General features: G+C 35.5%; 2 protein-coding genes across 2 annotated transcripts; both read right to left on the bottom strand.

The window, feature by feature from the left end:
* Nucleotides 1-1,141: 1,141 nt before the first annotated feature.
* Nucleotides 1,142-2,201, bottom strand: LOC142537425 (uncharacterized). The gene is made up of 2 exons (XM_075642945.1): nt 1,697-2,201; nt 1,142-1,545 (listed from the first exon to the last, which is right to left on the bottom strand). The coding sequence occupies exons 1-2, from the start codon at nt 2,199-2,201 to the stop codon at nt 1,142-1,144; spliced, it is 909 nt and encodes a 302-aa protein (XP_075499060.1).
* A 9,817-nt stretch (nt 2,202-12,018) lies between these two features.
* On the bottom strand, nt 12,019-15,963 carry LOC142537423 (uncharacterized). The gene is made up of 4 exons (XM_075642944.1): nt 15,308-15,963; nt 14,839-15,099; nt 14,697-14,746; nt 12,019-13,019 (listed from the first exon to the last, which is right to left on the bottom strand). Exons 2-4 carry the CDS (start codon nt 14,871-14,873, stop codon nt 12,019-12,021), a joined length of 1,086 nt encoding a protein of 361 aa, XP_075499059.1. The 5' UTR covers nt 14,874-15,099; nt 15,308-15,963.
* Nucleotides 15,964-17,358: the final 1,395 nt, after the last annotated feature.

Here is a 17,358-nt window from a genome sequence, read left to right as displayed (position 1 = left end):
TCTCATATTATTTTTTTATAAACCAAAAATAATTTTTTTTTCCTCGATAGAAAGAATTACACTACATATATAATTATTAATATAATATTAGAGCCTTATTAGAAATCTTCTTTATCAGCAGAGAAGGCAAATAAAAAGTCGGCAGTCTCTCTGTAATAGAGTATCACCTAGAGTATGAAGAAAAACTCCAAAAAATTGAAGTGGCATAGCAGTTGAAGGCTATAAAATTGTATATATAATAATTAAACATAAAAGGAGTACAAAGAATAAGTAATTGGAGTTAATTAAGAGTCCAGTAGCAGCTCTAAAGACACACAGGAATTCTCAAGTTCAACTACAGTTCAGTAAATTTAAATTAGATTCAAATATTCTTCAAAATCAGCTCAAAAAATTCGCGAACCAACTCAAGGAAGAAGAATGCACATTTATTTTGATTACTCGAAATAAAAAAAACAGTGAATGTAAATAGATTGAAATCCACCGAAGAAAGACAACAATATAACTCTTGGTGGATAAGAATGATGAATCAGGTCAAGGATCTTACAATCTGAAGTTTAATAGTTTTTCCATCTTGCTCCATTGTGCGTCTTTTCTGTGTAAGTGAAAAAAATTAGACCCTGACTGAGCCAGGTAAGCATATTTTTTCAAAAGAATGACCCTTACAGAGTCAAAACCAATTGTGCTGATGTAACTAACTGTCCAAGTATAAATAATCCTGTATGAAAAACCGTCAACATTCAGTCACAGACCCAAATTCACAAGTTGATCCGTTCAAAACAAAAAAGACAAATTCATTATACTAACGAATAATAGTTTCATTACAAGACACAAATTCTGAATCAACTCATTTTCATACCTAAAGAATAAAAAAGAATTGAGAGGTCGATGAAAATTTTACAGAGGTTTAATGAAAAAAATACACAATAATAAGAATTCAAAAGATATATATTTGTATCGACAAGAATCCGACATACTTAAGCTTTGTCCTTTCACCCACATTTGTTGCAATGCAGTCTCTTTTATTTCCACTCTTTCCCCTTGACCGTGGCCGTCTCCTGGTCTGCAAATTCAGATTATTTAATAAATATATCAATTTCATACATGCAATATCAAAATTATTCTGACAAATAAGTTAATGAAATTATGGACCTTGACGAATAACTTCTTTGTATACAACATTTTTTGTTCTTGCATCATCAATATTTGTGATTGAATTTGGCTTTATCAAGACTTTTGTAGCGGACATTGAAGGGCCTCTAGATAATGCAACGTATAATTGGCCATGCGAAAACACAGGTTGTGGTAGGTAAGGTATAGTTTGACCTTGTGCCTTATTAATTGTCATTGCAAAGCACAAACGAATCGGAAACTGTTTTCTTCTTAATTGGAAAGGATATCCCTCGTTCTCAGCAGGAGACAAGGGTATTCTTGGAATAAAAACATGTTTTCCAGCATGATGTCCAACAGTTATTTCTGCATGGATGACATTGTCTTCAAATTCCTTACAAACCATTCGGGTTCCATTACACAGGCCTTCAGATGGATCTAAATTTCTCAATAGCATAATTGTACAGTTTTTTTTTCAAATCCAAACGATGAGGAGGCATTCCATTTGGAGTCAAGGTATTTAAAAATTCTTGGGGATAAAAATTTTGAGTATCGTCAACAGCTTCATCAAATCTTGCATATGTTTTACCTTCACCTGGGAAAATTTGAATAATTTTCTCATTCAACTTGTCAACATATTCATTTTTTGAAGTAAGTATTGCTCGACTTGTCATATATGCTGTTGATTCAGCATTTTCTATTAGATTCGGGAATATGTGATTTATAAGCATTTCTTCATAAGACTCCTCATCATTTTTGCTATATTTGATAATCATTTCATCGGGAATTTTGATATTGCCTTCACTATCGGTAGGTTCAATCCCACTGCCTACTTGTAGCAAAAAATCGCTAAAAACAGGGTCAGATTTTGCTTTCATATTTTCAGTTAGAGTCATATGTTGCATTTGTTTATACAAATAAGATTTTACTAAACTTGCATTAATTGTTTCTCGAATTGTGGCTTTTGGAACTACCGGCAAAACTTGCATGAAATCTCCTCTAAGAACAACCACCTTTCCACCAAATGGTTTTTGGATTCCAGTTATATCTTGTAAACTTCTATCAACAGTTTCAATTGCTATCCGCTTTGCCATAGGTGCTTCATCCCATATAATTAATCGTGTTACACGTAACAGTTCTGCAAGTCCACTTTGTTTTGATATTGTACAATAGCTTTCTTCATGCAAATCAATTGAGATTTTAAATCGGGAATAAGCTGTTCGACCACCAGGTAATATCGAAGCTGCAACTCCTGAAGTTGCTGTGTGGAGCCCCAAACCTCGCCACGTAATCGTGCAACATGTGACGTCATATGCATAAATTTTTTTTCTTTTCGACGACGTAATAATATAATGCATATACGACAAAATAGTGCAATCACCACACTATCTACGTCAGTGTAGCAGAAACAGTATAATAAATACACACATACAACTCAAATAAGACAATAAGCTATACTGTCTCTATCTACTATCAACTACAAGACTGTTTGACTAGACACACCTAGTCCTTCACCACTATCCTGTCTCACGCATAGTCCTGTAACCTGCCCAACAGAAACAGCCCTCAAAGGGTGAGCATATACAACAATCATCATCGTAATAAATAACAGTTATATTAACAACATAAAATATAACTGAAATCATAATAGAAATACCCCCTTTGCCGTTTCTGGACAATCAGCCAACAACGACCTCAACAACATCACAATGCAACAACATCGACGATACGTCGCACCCCAACACCGGCGACAGCAATATCGTCGAACGAACAACAACATCGACGATACGTCGCACCCCAACACCGGCGACAGCAATATCGTCGAACGAATAACAACATCAACGATACGTCGCACCCCAACACCTGCGACAGCAATATCGTTGAACGAACAACATCAACGTGACAACATCAACGAGACGTCTCCCAACAACGATAACCAACAACATCAACAATAATAAACACAAATATAATACCAAATCACCCAAATCCAGTGATTTATCGTCGTTCAACACAATAGTATTCATCAATACTAAACAATAACAACATATGCTCGTACGTCAACACGTACATGATAATCGAATATATATACAATCTGGCTATTTCTTTGATCCTGAGGCTTGTGATGTATCTAAATAATTCAACAACAATTATCAGATCATTGTCACCGTATCAACACAATCATAACAACCTCAATATATAACATCAAATAGCCCAACAACAATTAATTCAACAAAATATAAAACTCGATTATAAATTATTATCGCTCAATAATTTAATATTCTGGTGTATTTAATTCGCAATACTACCATCAAATACACCCTAATTAATTTAACATCAAATAATAGGCTATTTTACAACATCCGTCAAATTGCGAAAACTTTATATCAACGTGTAGCCTATACTTCGTAGACACCGAATATATAATCAGAATTAATAACAGCTGACAAACAACTCACCAATTTCAATTCAACGATTAAAAATCCCTAATTATAATAATTTAGGAATAGTTCAAAACAACAACACAATAATCTTCTCTACTTCGTTAAGATCATACACTATTCAACAATCTTCAATTTCAGTATGATTTATCGGATTTATTCCAGAAATCGACGAATTTCAAATATCACCAAAACTATAAAATTTATACCTCAAATCGAAGACATCATGTCAACGATCCCAGAACTGAAGTCAGTTCGTCGATTGGATAAACCGATAAGTCGCACGATCGAAAAGAAAATCTGAAAACTCTTATTTCTTATTTCTCTCTCACCTCTCCGTAACTCACTGTCAAAAAATGAAATTCATTCATTCTCGAACAAGTTTTTCAAATTTATCCTCATTTTATTTTATTTTTTTTTAAAATATTATATTATATTATATTATTAATATAATATAATATTTAACATCGGTATATCCATTTGGACCAGTCAAACGATAAAAATTTCCAAAACTCAAAACATGAAACTTCTATATCTTTGAGTTTTCTACGTTATATCCAAATTTCAAATCATTTGGACTTCATATGACCAAAATATGTCATATTTCATTCTTTAAAAATCATTAATTATTTAGTAATCTCATATTACTAAATCAACAACTTGTGATATTACTTCAGGCATTACATTTCTACCCCCCTTAAATGAATTTCGACCCCGAAATTAATCAACAACAGTAATAACATGCATAAATAAAAGATGTCATACCATCAGAATAAGTAGGGGTAGAGCTCCCTCATATGCCGCTCTGTCTCCCAAGTGGCCTCTTCGACACCTCTATGTTCCCACTGAACCTTGACCATCAGTATAAGCTTACTACGAAGCTTCCGTTCAGATCGATCCAAAATACAAACTGGTCTCTCAACATAAGACACGTCAGGATCTAACTGAACCTCAGAAATATCCAACACATGTGAAGGATCCGGCTCATACTTCCGCAACATCGATACATAAAACACATCATGAATACCAGATAAAGATGGAGGTAGAGCCAATCGGTAAGCCAAAGTGCCTATCCACTGCAATATCTCATACGGGCCAACATATATCGGTGCCAACTTTCCTATCATGCCAAATCGCACTGTGCCACGAAAAGGAGAAACTTTCAAAAATACTCGATCGCCCTGCTGAAACTCTAAAGGTCTTCGTCTTTTATTGGCATAGGCGGCCTGTCTATCTTGAGCTGCTTTCAATCGTTGGTGTATCAACTTTACTTTCTGTTCCATCTCATTAATCATATCAGGACCGGTAATTGCAGCTCGATCAACATCATCCCAGTATAACGGAGATCTACAACGTCTCCCGTACAATGCCTCAAATGGAGCCATCTGAATACTACTCTGATAACTATTGTTATACGCAAACTCTACCAATGGAATAGATGACTGCCAAACAGATATAAAATCCATAACATAAGCACGCAACATATCCTCCAGTGTCTGAATAGTACGCTCAGTCTGACCATCTGTCTGGGGATGATAAGCCGTACTCAATCTCAACTCTGTCCCCATCGCAGTCTGCAATCCTTCCCAAAAATGAGAAGTAAATCGAGGATCCCTATCAGAAATAATAGACACTGGAATCCCATGCAACCATACAATCTCTCGTATATACAACTGTGCGATCGTCAAGTACGTACTACTCATGCTATAGGGTATAAAATGTGCAACTTTCGTCAATCGATCAACAATCACCCAAATAGCATCAATAGTTCCAGTGCTTCTTGGCAAATGAGTCACAAAATCCATCGATATGTGCTCCCATTTCCAAGTCGGCACTTCTAAACTCCTCAATTCACCTCCCGGCCTTCTCCTCTCAGCTTTGATATGTTGACAATTAAGACATCGACGTACAAAATCAATCACATCACGTTTCATTCCCTTCCACCAAAACTGAGAGCGTAGATCCTTATACATCTTCTTGCCACCAGGGTGGATAGAATATCGACTACAATGTGCACGCCGCAACAGGCCCTGGCGCAACTCAGATATATCAGGAACTACCCATCTATCATTCATCATCAAACTGCCATCATCAGCCACTCTAAAACGAGTATCTTGTTTCTGAGAAACTAACTCCCTCCATCGCTGAACTCTCTCGTCTGTCATCTGTGCATCACGAATACAACCATATATATCAGGTTCAGCTAATAAGGTAGATACCTGGATAGGAGTCGTCGAGATATCAAAATCATATCCCAAGGAACAACAAGACATCATCATAGCTGATAGACGACTCACATCCTCTGCAGTACAACTCACTTTACGGCTCAATGCATCAGCTGTAAGATTGGCTCGACCAGGATGATATTCAATCTCACAATCATAATCCTTCAGCAAATCTAACCATCGTCTCTGTCTCATATTCAACTCTGTCTGGGTAAACAAAAATCTCAAGCTCTTATGATCAGTATAAATCGTAAACGAGGTACCATATAAATAGTGTCGCCATATCTTCAAGGCAAAGATAATGACTGCCAACTCCAAGTCATGCAAATGGTACCTTGTTTCGTGTGGTTTCAGCTGTCTCGAGGCATATGCCACAACATGTCGATCCTGCATCAAAACACATCCCAACCCATGTAATGATGCATCCGTATAAACAACAAACCTCTCATTTTCTGTAGGAATCGATAACACCGGTGCAGTCGTCAGTCGGTGCTTCAACTCCTGAAAACTCCTCTCACATGCTTCAGACCACTGAAATCGCACACATTTCTGAGTCAACTGTGTCAAAGGCCTAGCAATCTTTGAAAATCCCTCGATAAATCGACGATAATAACCTGTTAAACCCAAGAAACTACGAATCTCAGGTACAGATGTAGGTGCAGACCACTGTAACACGGCTTCAACCTTCGTTGGATCAACAGAAATCCCATCTCTCGATAAAACATGACCCAAGAAGACCACTCGATCCAACCAAAACTCACACTTACTGAGTTTGGCATACAACTGTCTATCTCGCAACACCTGTAACACTGAACGCAAGTGCCCTGCATGCTCAGCCTCACTCCTGGAATATGTCAATATATCATCAATAAACACAATAACAAATCGATCGAGATAAGTCTGAAATACCCTATTCATCAAACTCATGAACACAGCTGGAGCATTCGTCAACCCAAACGGCATAACTAAAAACTCTTAATGCCCATATCTGGTCCTGAATGCTGTCTTCTGAATATCCTCCTCTCTAACTCGTATCTGATGATATCTTGACCTCAAATCAATCTTCGAATATACTGAGGTTCCCTGTAACTGATCAAATAAATCATCAATACGAGAGAGGGGATATTTATTCTTAATCGTTACCTTATTCAGCTGTCGATAGTTGATACAAAGCCGCATAGTTCCATCTTTCTTTCTCACAAATAAGACTGGTGCACCCCAAGGCGATACACTAGGGCGAATGTATCCCTTGTCCAGCAAGTCCTGCAACTGGGCTTTCAACTCTCTCAACTCTGCTGGTGCCATTCTGTAAGGAGTACGAGAAATAGGGGAAGTATCTGACATCAACTCGATCCCAAACTCCACCTCACGAGCTGGTGGGAAGCCTGGAATCTCATCAGGAAATATATCGGCAAACTCAGCAACAATAGGTATCTCCTCTATTCTCACCTCTTTCTTCTTTTCTGTCACATCTACAGCATAAATAAGATAACCCTCATGCCCATGCTCCAATAACCGAGACATCCGGATGGCAGATACCAACGGAACACGGGGACGAGAACCCTTCCCATAAAATGTCCAACGCTCTTTCTCATCTGTATAAAAATATACCATCCGCTGATAACAATCAACTGTCGCACAATATCTCCTCAGCACATTAATTCCCACAATACAATCAAAATCAGTCATCTCTAGAATAATCATATCAGATCTCAGCTCATAGCCCACATAAGAAATAATACCATCTGATATCATAGATACAACTGATATATCAACTCCAGAAGGTGTCGAAACAGAAAGAGGCATAAACAATGGAGACGAGCGCATATGATGCTCAACCACAAACCTCTTCGATATAAAAGTATGCGTGGCACCAGTATCAACAAGAATATAAGCAGGATAAGAACATAAATAACACTTACCCGCTATCATCTCCTCTCGTGCCTCCTCTGCCTGCGCTCGTGTCAAAGCATACACCTGTGCCTGAGGCGGACCAGCTCCCTGCATACGTGGCTGTCCTCCAGAAGGTCGTGGTGTAAACTGCTGAGGCTGTCGTCCTCCTCTCTCTGAGGATCTACCTCTAGCACTCCTAGGCTCTCGCTGTCCCTCACGACTAGGACACTGTCTCGCCAGATGACCAACACCGCCACACTCAAAACATGTGATCTCGGTCTGTGTACACTCTCTGATCAGATGAGATCCCCCACAACGATAACATCTCACAGCTCTGGACTCTCCTCTCTGCCCCTGAACAGACTAAGAACTGCCCCCACGACTTTCAACACGTCGTGAATCAAATCGACGCTTCCCAGATGATGCTAAAGAAGAAGATGAACCCTTCTGATATTTAAAAGACTGTCCCTGAGATCGCAATGACTCCCTAGTCGGCTCTGATAATCGTCCCTGAGCCCCATACTCCTGCATAACTAACTCAGCCATCTCAGCCCTCGTCACTGCATCCTCAAATGATACCGGGTTATTTGATTGCACACGATCAAATAACTCTAACTTCAACCCTTTCAAGAAATGCCTCATCTTAGCATGAACATTCGTAGCAATATGTGGCACATATTTCAACAATGCAGAATATCGAGTCTCATACTCATCAACAGACATACTACCCTGTCTCAAATCCTCAAATTCTTTCTCTTTCTTTTGTCTGGCTGCTATAGAAAAATATTTATCAAGAAAACGAGATCGGAACACATCCCAATCAATAGTACGGCCCTGTGCTCTCAATCCGGCCTCAGTCGTCTGCCACCATAATAATACATTCCTCGAAAGCTGAAATGTAGCCAATCGTAACCAAGCAGACCTAGCACACGGAGCGGTCACAAATATCTGTTCTATCCTCTCAATCCACTCCTCCGCTCGCTCACCAGTCTCAGAACTATCAAATCTCGACGGAAGATAACTGCTGAACTGTGCCAAAGTCAACTCACCAGGCAATAAAGGCTGATCTGTAGGTGCCTGTCCCATAGGAGGAGGTGGCAATGGATTCATCTGTCCAAACCCACTATCAACCTCTTCTGTTTCCTCGTGTGGATGTACCTGTTCTCTAGCTGCCATCACTGGAAATCAAATTGTTAATCATAACATTTAACAATTACAATCCAGTAATCATCATCACACCTTTCGCACGAAAACACACGCAACTAAAGAACAATCAATCATATCGAGAAATCATCAATAACAAGTCAAATGCACAGACACACGCAGATAATATCGTCATCAAACTCCCTCATCACAAACCCAACTCCTAACCATCCCAGACATCTAACATATGCTCTGATACCACCAAATGTGGTGCCCCAAACCTCGCCACGTAATCGTGCAACATGTGACGTCATATGCATAAAATTTTTTTTCTTTTCGACGACGTAATAATATAATGCATATACGACAAAATAGTGCAATCACTACACTATCTACGTCAGTGTAGCAGAAACAGTATAATAAATACACACATACAACTCAAATAAGACAATAAGCTATACTGTCTCTATCTACTATCAACTACAAGACTGTTTGACTAGACACACCTAGTCCTTCACCACTATCCTGTCTCACGCATAGTCCTATAACCTGCCCAACAGAAACAGCCTTCAAAGGGTGAGCATATACAACAATCATCATCGTAATAAATAACAGTTATATTAACAACATAAAATATAACTGAAATCATAATAGAAATACCCCCCTTTGCCGTTTCTGGACAATCAGCCAACAACGACCTCAACAACATCACAATGCAACAACATCGACGATACGTCGCACCCCAACACCGGCGACAGCAATATCGTCGAACGAACAACAACATCGACGATACGTCGCACCCCAACACCGGCGACAGCAATATCGTCGAACGAATAACAACATCAACGATACGTCGCACCCCAACACCGGCGACAGCAATATCGTTGAACGAACAACATCAACGTGACAACATCAACGAGACGTCTCCCAACAACGATAACCAACAACATCAACAATAATAAACACAAATATAATACCAAATCACCCAAATCCAGTGATTTATCGTCGTTCAACACAATAGTATTCATCAATACTAAACAATAACAACAGATGCTCGTACGTCAACACGTACATGATAATCGAATATATATACAATCTGGCTATTTCTTTGATCCTGAGGCTTGTGATGTATCTAAATAATTCAACAACAATTATCAGATCATTGTCACCGTATCAACACAATCATAACAGCCTCAATATATAACATCAAATAGCCCAACAACAATTAATTCAACAAAATATAAAACTCGATTATAAGTTATTATCGCTCAATAATTTAATATTCTGGTGTATTTAATTCACAATACTACCATCAAATACACCCTAATTAATTTAACATCAAATAATAGGCTATTTTACAACATCCGTCAAATTGCGAAAACTTTATATCAACGTGTAGCCTATACTTCGTAGACACCGAATATATAATCAGAATTAATAACAGCTGACAAACAACTCACCAATTTCAATTCAACGATTAAAAATCCCTAATTATAATAATTTAGGAATAGTTCAAAACAACAACACAATAATCTTCTCTACTTCGTTAAGATCATACACTATTCAACAATCTTCAATTTCAGTATGATTTATCGGATTTATTCCAGAAATCGACGAATTTCAAATATCACCAAAACTATAAAATTTATACCTCAAATCGAAGACATCATGTCAACGATCCCAGAACTGAAGTCAGTTCGTCGATTGGATAAACCGATAAGTCGCACGATCGAAAAGAAAATCTGAAAACTCTTATTTCTTATTTCTCTCACCTCTCCGTAACTCACGGTCAAAAGAATGAAATTCATTCATTCTCGAACAAGTTTTTCAAATTTATCCTCATTTTATTTTATTTTTTTTTAAAATATTATATTATATTATATTATTAATATAATATAATATTTAACATCGGTATATCCATTTGGACCAGTCAAACGATAAAAATTTCCAAAACTCAAAACATGAAACTTCTATATCTTTAAGTTTTCTACGTTATATCCAAATTTCAATTCATTTGAACTTCATATGACCAAAATATGTCATGTTTCATTATTTAAAAATCATTAATTATTTAGTAATCTCATATTACTAAATCAACAACTTGTGATATTACTTCAGGCATTACATGCTGTAGCAAGGGCAATCATATTTCTTTTCCTAACATTTGCTAGCAAAGCACGATATAAATATGTTTTCCCAGTTCCACCAGGTCCATTGACAAAAAAAGGCCACTTCCAATGGAATCTAAGCACTCGAGAATTGTTGAGAATGCTTTTCGTTGCCCTGCATTTAATTTGGATTGAGCTAACAAGTCGTCAGGTGAAATTTCAATAGACATTTCCTCTCGAGCTTCTGTACAAATATTATCTTTGTACTCATCTATTTCAATAGTTATTCTTGGCAAATCAAAAACATGAATACTTTTTCCCATACTTTCCAAAATAAAATTCAAGTTTTGCAATGTCTTTGATACCAAAAATTACTTGTGCCATCATTTTCTTTCCTAAAATCTTCGGACAACGCGTCAAAGTAAGTGTCCCATAATTTTCTTACATCGGATGGCTCACAATATACTAAGATTGTTGCAAAAAGTCTTCTCAAAGCATATGGCATTTGGAAAGCTCATAGCCTCATTCAAACACTCAAAGTTGCTCTGATCTGATTCAAGCAACCCCTTTCTCTGTGCTGCTTCTTTGAATGTGAAACAAATCTTTCCATTAACCGTTAACAAATAGTTAAACGAAGTAGGTCTTCTTACATGATTGAGCAATAATCTTAAATATTACCTTTCTCCTTCTGTAGGATTTGCACCATTTATACGTCCAATAACCTTTACTTTTTTCCTTTCATACCAACACTTGTTTCTTTTGTCCCATACATAATGTTCCGGGAATTCGGCATACAAATAAGATCTCGCTTTAGAATTTATTGAGCACATATGAAAAAATTCAGTTAGCATTGTCTTTGAGGTCAATTCGTGTTGAATGACATTTTCCAAATTTTGATTCCTCCAAAATGTGATGCATTGTTTGTTAGGCAAGTGTAATGCCAAACTTATTACAGCTGGGGATATCTCGTTTAAATCAAATTCAAATATTCTCCACAGTGCTTCTTGTGCTGAGACCCACCTTGCACCTTGAAAGTTCTTAATCTCATCCACAACAGTATCACTATTGTTGGAGGCAATATGCACAACAACTTTATCATGTCCTTTATATATATATATATTTGTAAAGATATTTGACAGCCGTCAATCCAGAGCATACTTCGACATTAACATGACAATCATACCTTAACAGAAGGTAAGAATTGTGAGGAACAACCCATTGATTGTTTAGCTTTGCCTTTCGTATATCAACTATTTGCCCATCATTTCTTCTTCTATAAATTGGATAACCATATTTTCCTTGTGTTGTACTTCGACAAAACTGGCGTGGATAGTTGCTTTTACAATGGCCAGCAATCATACAAGAATTCTTTTTATTTAAATCCCCACAAGGACCATGCATCATATGCTTCACAACAAAATTATGAAGGTTGGGATTTTTGTCTTTGTTTGGTAATTCTGCTGATACATAGTAATCAAAATTTTCAGGACCATTGATTTTAGAATCTTGCCTCAAAATAAGCAACATGTGCATATGAGGCAACCCCCTCTTCTGAAATTCCACCACATAAACAAAAGCAGCAACCACTCCGAATATTGACTTGGTAATTATTTGATTTTTTAAATCTTGTAACTTAGCTCGAAATACCCTGGTAGTTAAATCCGGTCGATCCTGAGGTTGTTGACCTTCTTTCAAATTATATGTGATCTCTTTCCATTCTGGATTACAAGTCATTGTAATGAAAAGATCAGGTTTTCCAAACTTTCTTACTAATGCCATTGCATCAAGATATCTACGACGCATATCCCTTGGTCCTCCGATAAACGATGCTGGAAGAACAATTCTTCTTCCAATTTCATTTCTTTTTGTTTTTCCATTTATAATGCTGTCAACGATACCTTGATAAAGTTCTGACCTCATTTCCGCTTGGTTCCTTCTAAAGTAATCCAATCTAGTTGTTTCAAGCTTAATATACATATCAACTGCATATTGTTGTAACAATCTTCCAGCATATAAAAGCATCGATGGCATGTTATCTCTTATTTGGAATTTGTAACAATAGTACTCTCGGCAAGAAACCGTCTTTTGCTTGTCTTTGTTGATTACTATGATAATATATTAAAAAGTGAAAAAGCACTCATTCAGAATATGACATTTTTCACAATTTACAAATTACAAATAAATATTATATATAATACAAATAAAACCATGCATTAAATTATAAAAATTAGAGAAATATTATATAGTGAATTGGTAAAAGTTCTAACAATGAATTAAATTAAATCAAACAAATTAGATAAGTACACAAAGCATAAAAACACCAAAACATCATTGATACATGTATAATCTTAATGTGATTGCAACTAAAATACATAAGATGCATATTACATAAGTGGTAATGAAATCTTTTGAAAAATTCAAAGTCTTGTCATGTGGATTCAATTATTTCATCTATCATGGAAGTGAAATATTTGTAAAATTGATGAAATCTATTACTTTACATATATATAGATTGAAAAGACAAAAGATGGAAACATGTACCATGTTGTTCCTCTTGAAGGATATTTTCGATAGAAGAAAAGTTCGATTGGACGGAAATATTATCTTGAATTTGATTATTAGCTTCCATGGACTTGTATTTGGGAATATTTTGATGCCAACCATTATCTCCATTCGGAAAAAGAAGTGGATATTGTAAAGGATCATAACAACCAAAATAATGTTTAATTCTATGACTCTGACCATTACATTCATGAATTACGATGTCTCTATCATATGGTATATTAGCATTTTTGCCTTCGATCCAAATGGCAGCAACTTGATCAGCTGTAGGTGTATTGTAACATCGTTGATCCACAACAGCATTTTTACAAATATGTAGCCTAATTTCCTCAAGAGACGACCAATCATTTATTCTGCGTAATAATTGAGCGTAAGGGTTTCTTTTGAGAACCTCCATTAATAGTCTCATTGTCTCTTCATCGATATCAGCATTGCCCATCACATTCATTCTATTATTTAATTCATTACTTGTATCCCAAAAATACAATTGAAAATGAGATGGACCAGCCTCACCGGGCGCCATAGGTGGAAGAGTGTGGAATATTGTAAATTCCACGATTTAAAGAAGCAAGTTCTTTGTCAATTTTAACTCCAAAAGAAGTAAAAGAGAAGAGACTATTATAAACTCTAATTTTTTTCCGAAAATCAACAGCTTTGTGAGATTGATTTCCAGTGAACAGATCTATCAATTCAGGCGGCATCACAGTGTTTGCCAACTTAATTTTACCATTGTCACAACAAAATGTTGGAGATTCAAATTCAAACTTTCTCGCTTCACAGTAGCGACATATGTTCATAGGTTTCAATTCGTGCAGATCAACAAGTGATTGACCTAAAAAAATATAAAAAATATGATAAACATAAAACAAATATGCAGTTTCCCGATACTTTATAAAAGTGTATGGAACTAAACTTGGTTTTACCTTCATGAATCAAAGCTTTCAGTAACCAAACTGTATTTTTCTTATTTAATTTTGTAGATGTGCTGGATTCACATTCTTTTAATCTTTTTTTTCTTCTAGAATTCACAACATTATTAATGTATTGACGTTTTTTATCTATTGACAAATTCGAATATTTGTTTTCGGAGGTGCAACACCTATTAAATGTCAATAAATCTGCAATTTTTAAAAAAAATTCAAACAGCTTGTTAGGAATCAAATTTGGATATATATTATTTCAATTAAATACTACAAATTTGAAATTTTCAATTGATGTACCTTGGTTAGTACGATTTTCAATTGATGGATTGGTTGCTTCAAAGAACTTACTATTTAGCAACACAATTTGTTACAACTTTTTAGTTCAATATATTGTCAAAAATGCAATGATGTTAAATAAATATAGTTTTTTTATCAATACCTCTTCGAATTTGAGGAAGAAGCTTTTCTGCCCATAATAAATAGAAATTTTGTAAATTCTACGAATAAGGGCTAAAATTTCCGTTGATATCTCGAATCGACGCAACGATTGTACCTACACCCAGAGATATAACAAATATCAAATATTAGTACCAAAATCAATTTTAAAGCTTCATGGTGTGGACCGTGCCGGTTCATATCACCAATATTGGCTGAGATTGCAAAGAAAACACCCCATGTTCTGTTCTTGAAGGTTGATGAACTTGAGGTAATGTTATACTTTGCATTGCTATTTTTAGGCACTTTAGAATACAATTGAATATCCAAAAACACGATTAGCTAACCGTGTACAAACTTTCGATTTAATTGAAGTAATCTGTCATTGGTTTGTTTTGGTTTGTTCATATCGATTTCGACAACTTGTAATTGCTTTTTGAGCATCCATCGTCATTGGGTTGCTAATTTGATACAAATTTCTTTAGGATGTGGCAAAGAAATTCCAAATGGTGGTGATGCCGACATTTTTGTTCTTCAAAGAATGGAAGGAAGTGGTTAGGTACATAGTCGCAGTTGGTGGCATAGGAGTTGTTTATACACTTGTTCAAATCCCATTTGCAATATATAATGTTGCAAAAGAGAAGAGGCTGATACGCAACGGATTCCTCCTAGAGTTTGACTTTTATGGAGACAAGGTCAACAATTCTTCAACTTCTTTGATTTTTGCGATCAATAATATTGAATGTATAAATTATTTTTCATCAGTATTATGGCATAGATTAGTATGATAAAAAGAAAATGTTTGGGTTTAGGTAGAAAAGAAAATTCCAATTATATATATACATACCATGATGAAAAAATATATTATTCCATATGCAAAATGATCGAAGAAAATTTTAAAGTGTGAAACTTTAGCTAGCTTTTGAAAAATTGCAAAATTTTGTACTGCACAACATTTCTACCCCAAATTTTATGATTTTTTTCTCCTCCACAGAAAAACAAAGAGAAACAAATTCAACAGTCGGTCTCTCGAGGAAGTTTTGCACAGAAACAGGGTGACTAACATCAAGAAAATCGAAATAACCCCCCTCAACAATTGGTACCAAAAGTCGAGCTAAATTGAGAGGTTAAAAACTCACTCACCGACAGCCTATGAAACTGGAGCTAGGACAAGATTTCAGACTCCAAATGCCTTGAAAAGTCAAGTCCAAGCAACGGCGGAAGCCCGGTCCGGTGAACGATCGGCGGAAGAACGGTCGTCGACAAAGTTGTGAAATACCCCTCAATATCGGTATCAATAGAACGATTATGACGAGATTTTTTCGAATATGTATTTATTTCTAAATTTTGACGACGTACGGCGAGAAACCGGCGGATAGCGGCAAATGATTTAGAATTGTATGGAGAGAATATTTTAACGGGGAGGAAAGTTTTATTGGAGAGAGAGAGTGGAGATAATAATAAGAGAGAGAAATGATTTTTTTTTAAATTGCAAAAAAATTTAATTCAATCAAATTTAATTTTTATTTTCAACAAATATGTTGATATTTGTGGGAAAAATTATTTTCATTTTATCTATAACCAAATAATTATAATAATAATAATAATAATCAAAGTATTTTGACATTTTTAGAAAAAAATATGTTAACTTTAGGTATAATAAAATATTTTAATATTTCAATCAAACTTGTTTTTTATTTTCAACAAAACATGTAGATTTTCGTCGAAAAAAATTTGTTCACTTTATCTATTACTAAATAAAAAGTATTCATAGAAAAAAATATGTTCTCAAATTTGATGTTTATCCAACAAACACGTATTTTTACAATTTTGACCTTATCATAATAATTGATTTTACTAAAACATCCTTATTAAATTACTCAGGTATGTACAAAACAAGGACAAAGTTGACAATACACAATGAAAAACTTTGACCTTGGTTCAAACTTTTATAATATGTATAGAATAGATAGATAGATAGATAGATGAGACGGGTTGATCGGATTAATTTAACCGGTTTTGCTGGCTCTATCCTTTGTGCTATCGTTTTAGGCTTAGTCATTATCTTTCAATTTTTATTATTTATCGTTCCACACAAAATCATGCACGCCCACACACACACCAAACTTCATGTACCAATACTAAAATATTGCAAGAACAAAAACTTAATTATGAGCCCCTAGCTAGACTACGTTTAGCTAGTTAATACTAAATATGAATAAAATTGATATATTGACGAGATATTACTAATATAAATCGCAATTTTGGTCATATACATCTGTTTCTGTACAATTTGATTGTCTATGTTGTTAAGTTGTACTCTTTCAAATTTTTGGCAATTTTAGTCATATTTCGTCGAAAGTACTGATTTAGCACTGCAAACGTAAGCATACTTTCGATGCAACATCAACGTCGTATCGATGTCACATCATCGCTACCTCTAAAAAAAGAATAAAATTGAAAAAAAAAAAAGAAAAAAAAAAGATAGCTTATTAAGATTAAATTTTAATTACATAAATTACCA

Source organism: Primulina tabacum, chromosome 2 (assembly GCF_025594145.1).
Source record: "Primulina tabacum isolate GXHZ01 chromosome 2, ASM2559414v2, whole genome shotgun sequence".
Lineage (NCBI taxonomy): Eukaryota > Viridiplantae > Streptophyta > Magnoliopsida > Lamiales > Gesneriaceae > Primulina > Primulina tabacum.
The sequence above is the reverse complement of the archived record's forward strand: the minus strand, read 5'-3'. Positions and strand labels throughout refer to the sequence as shown.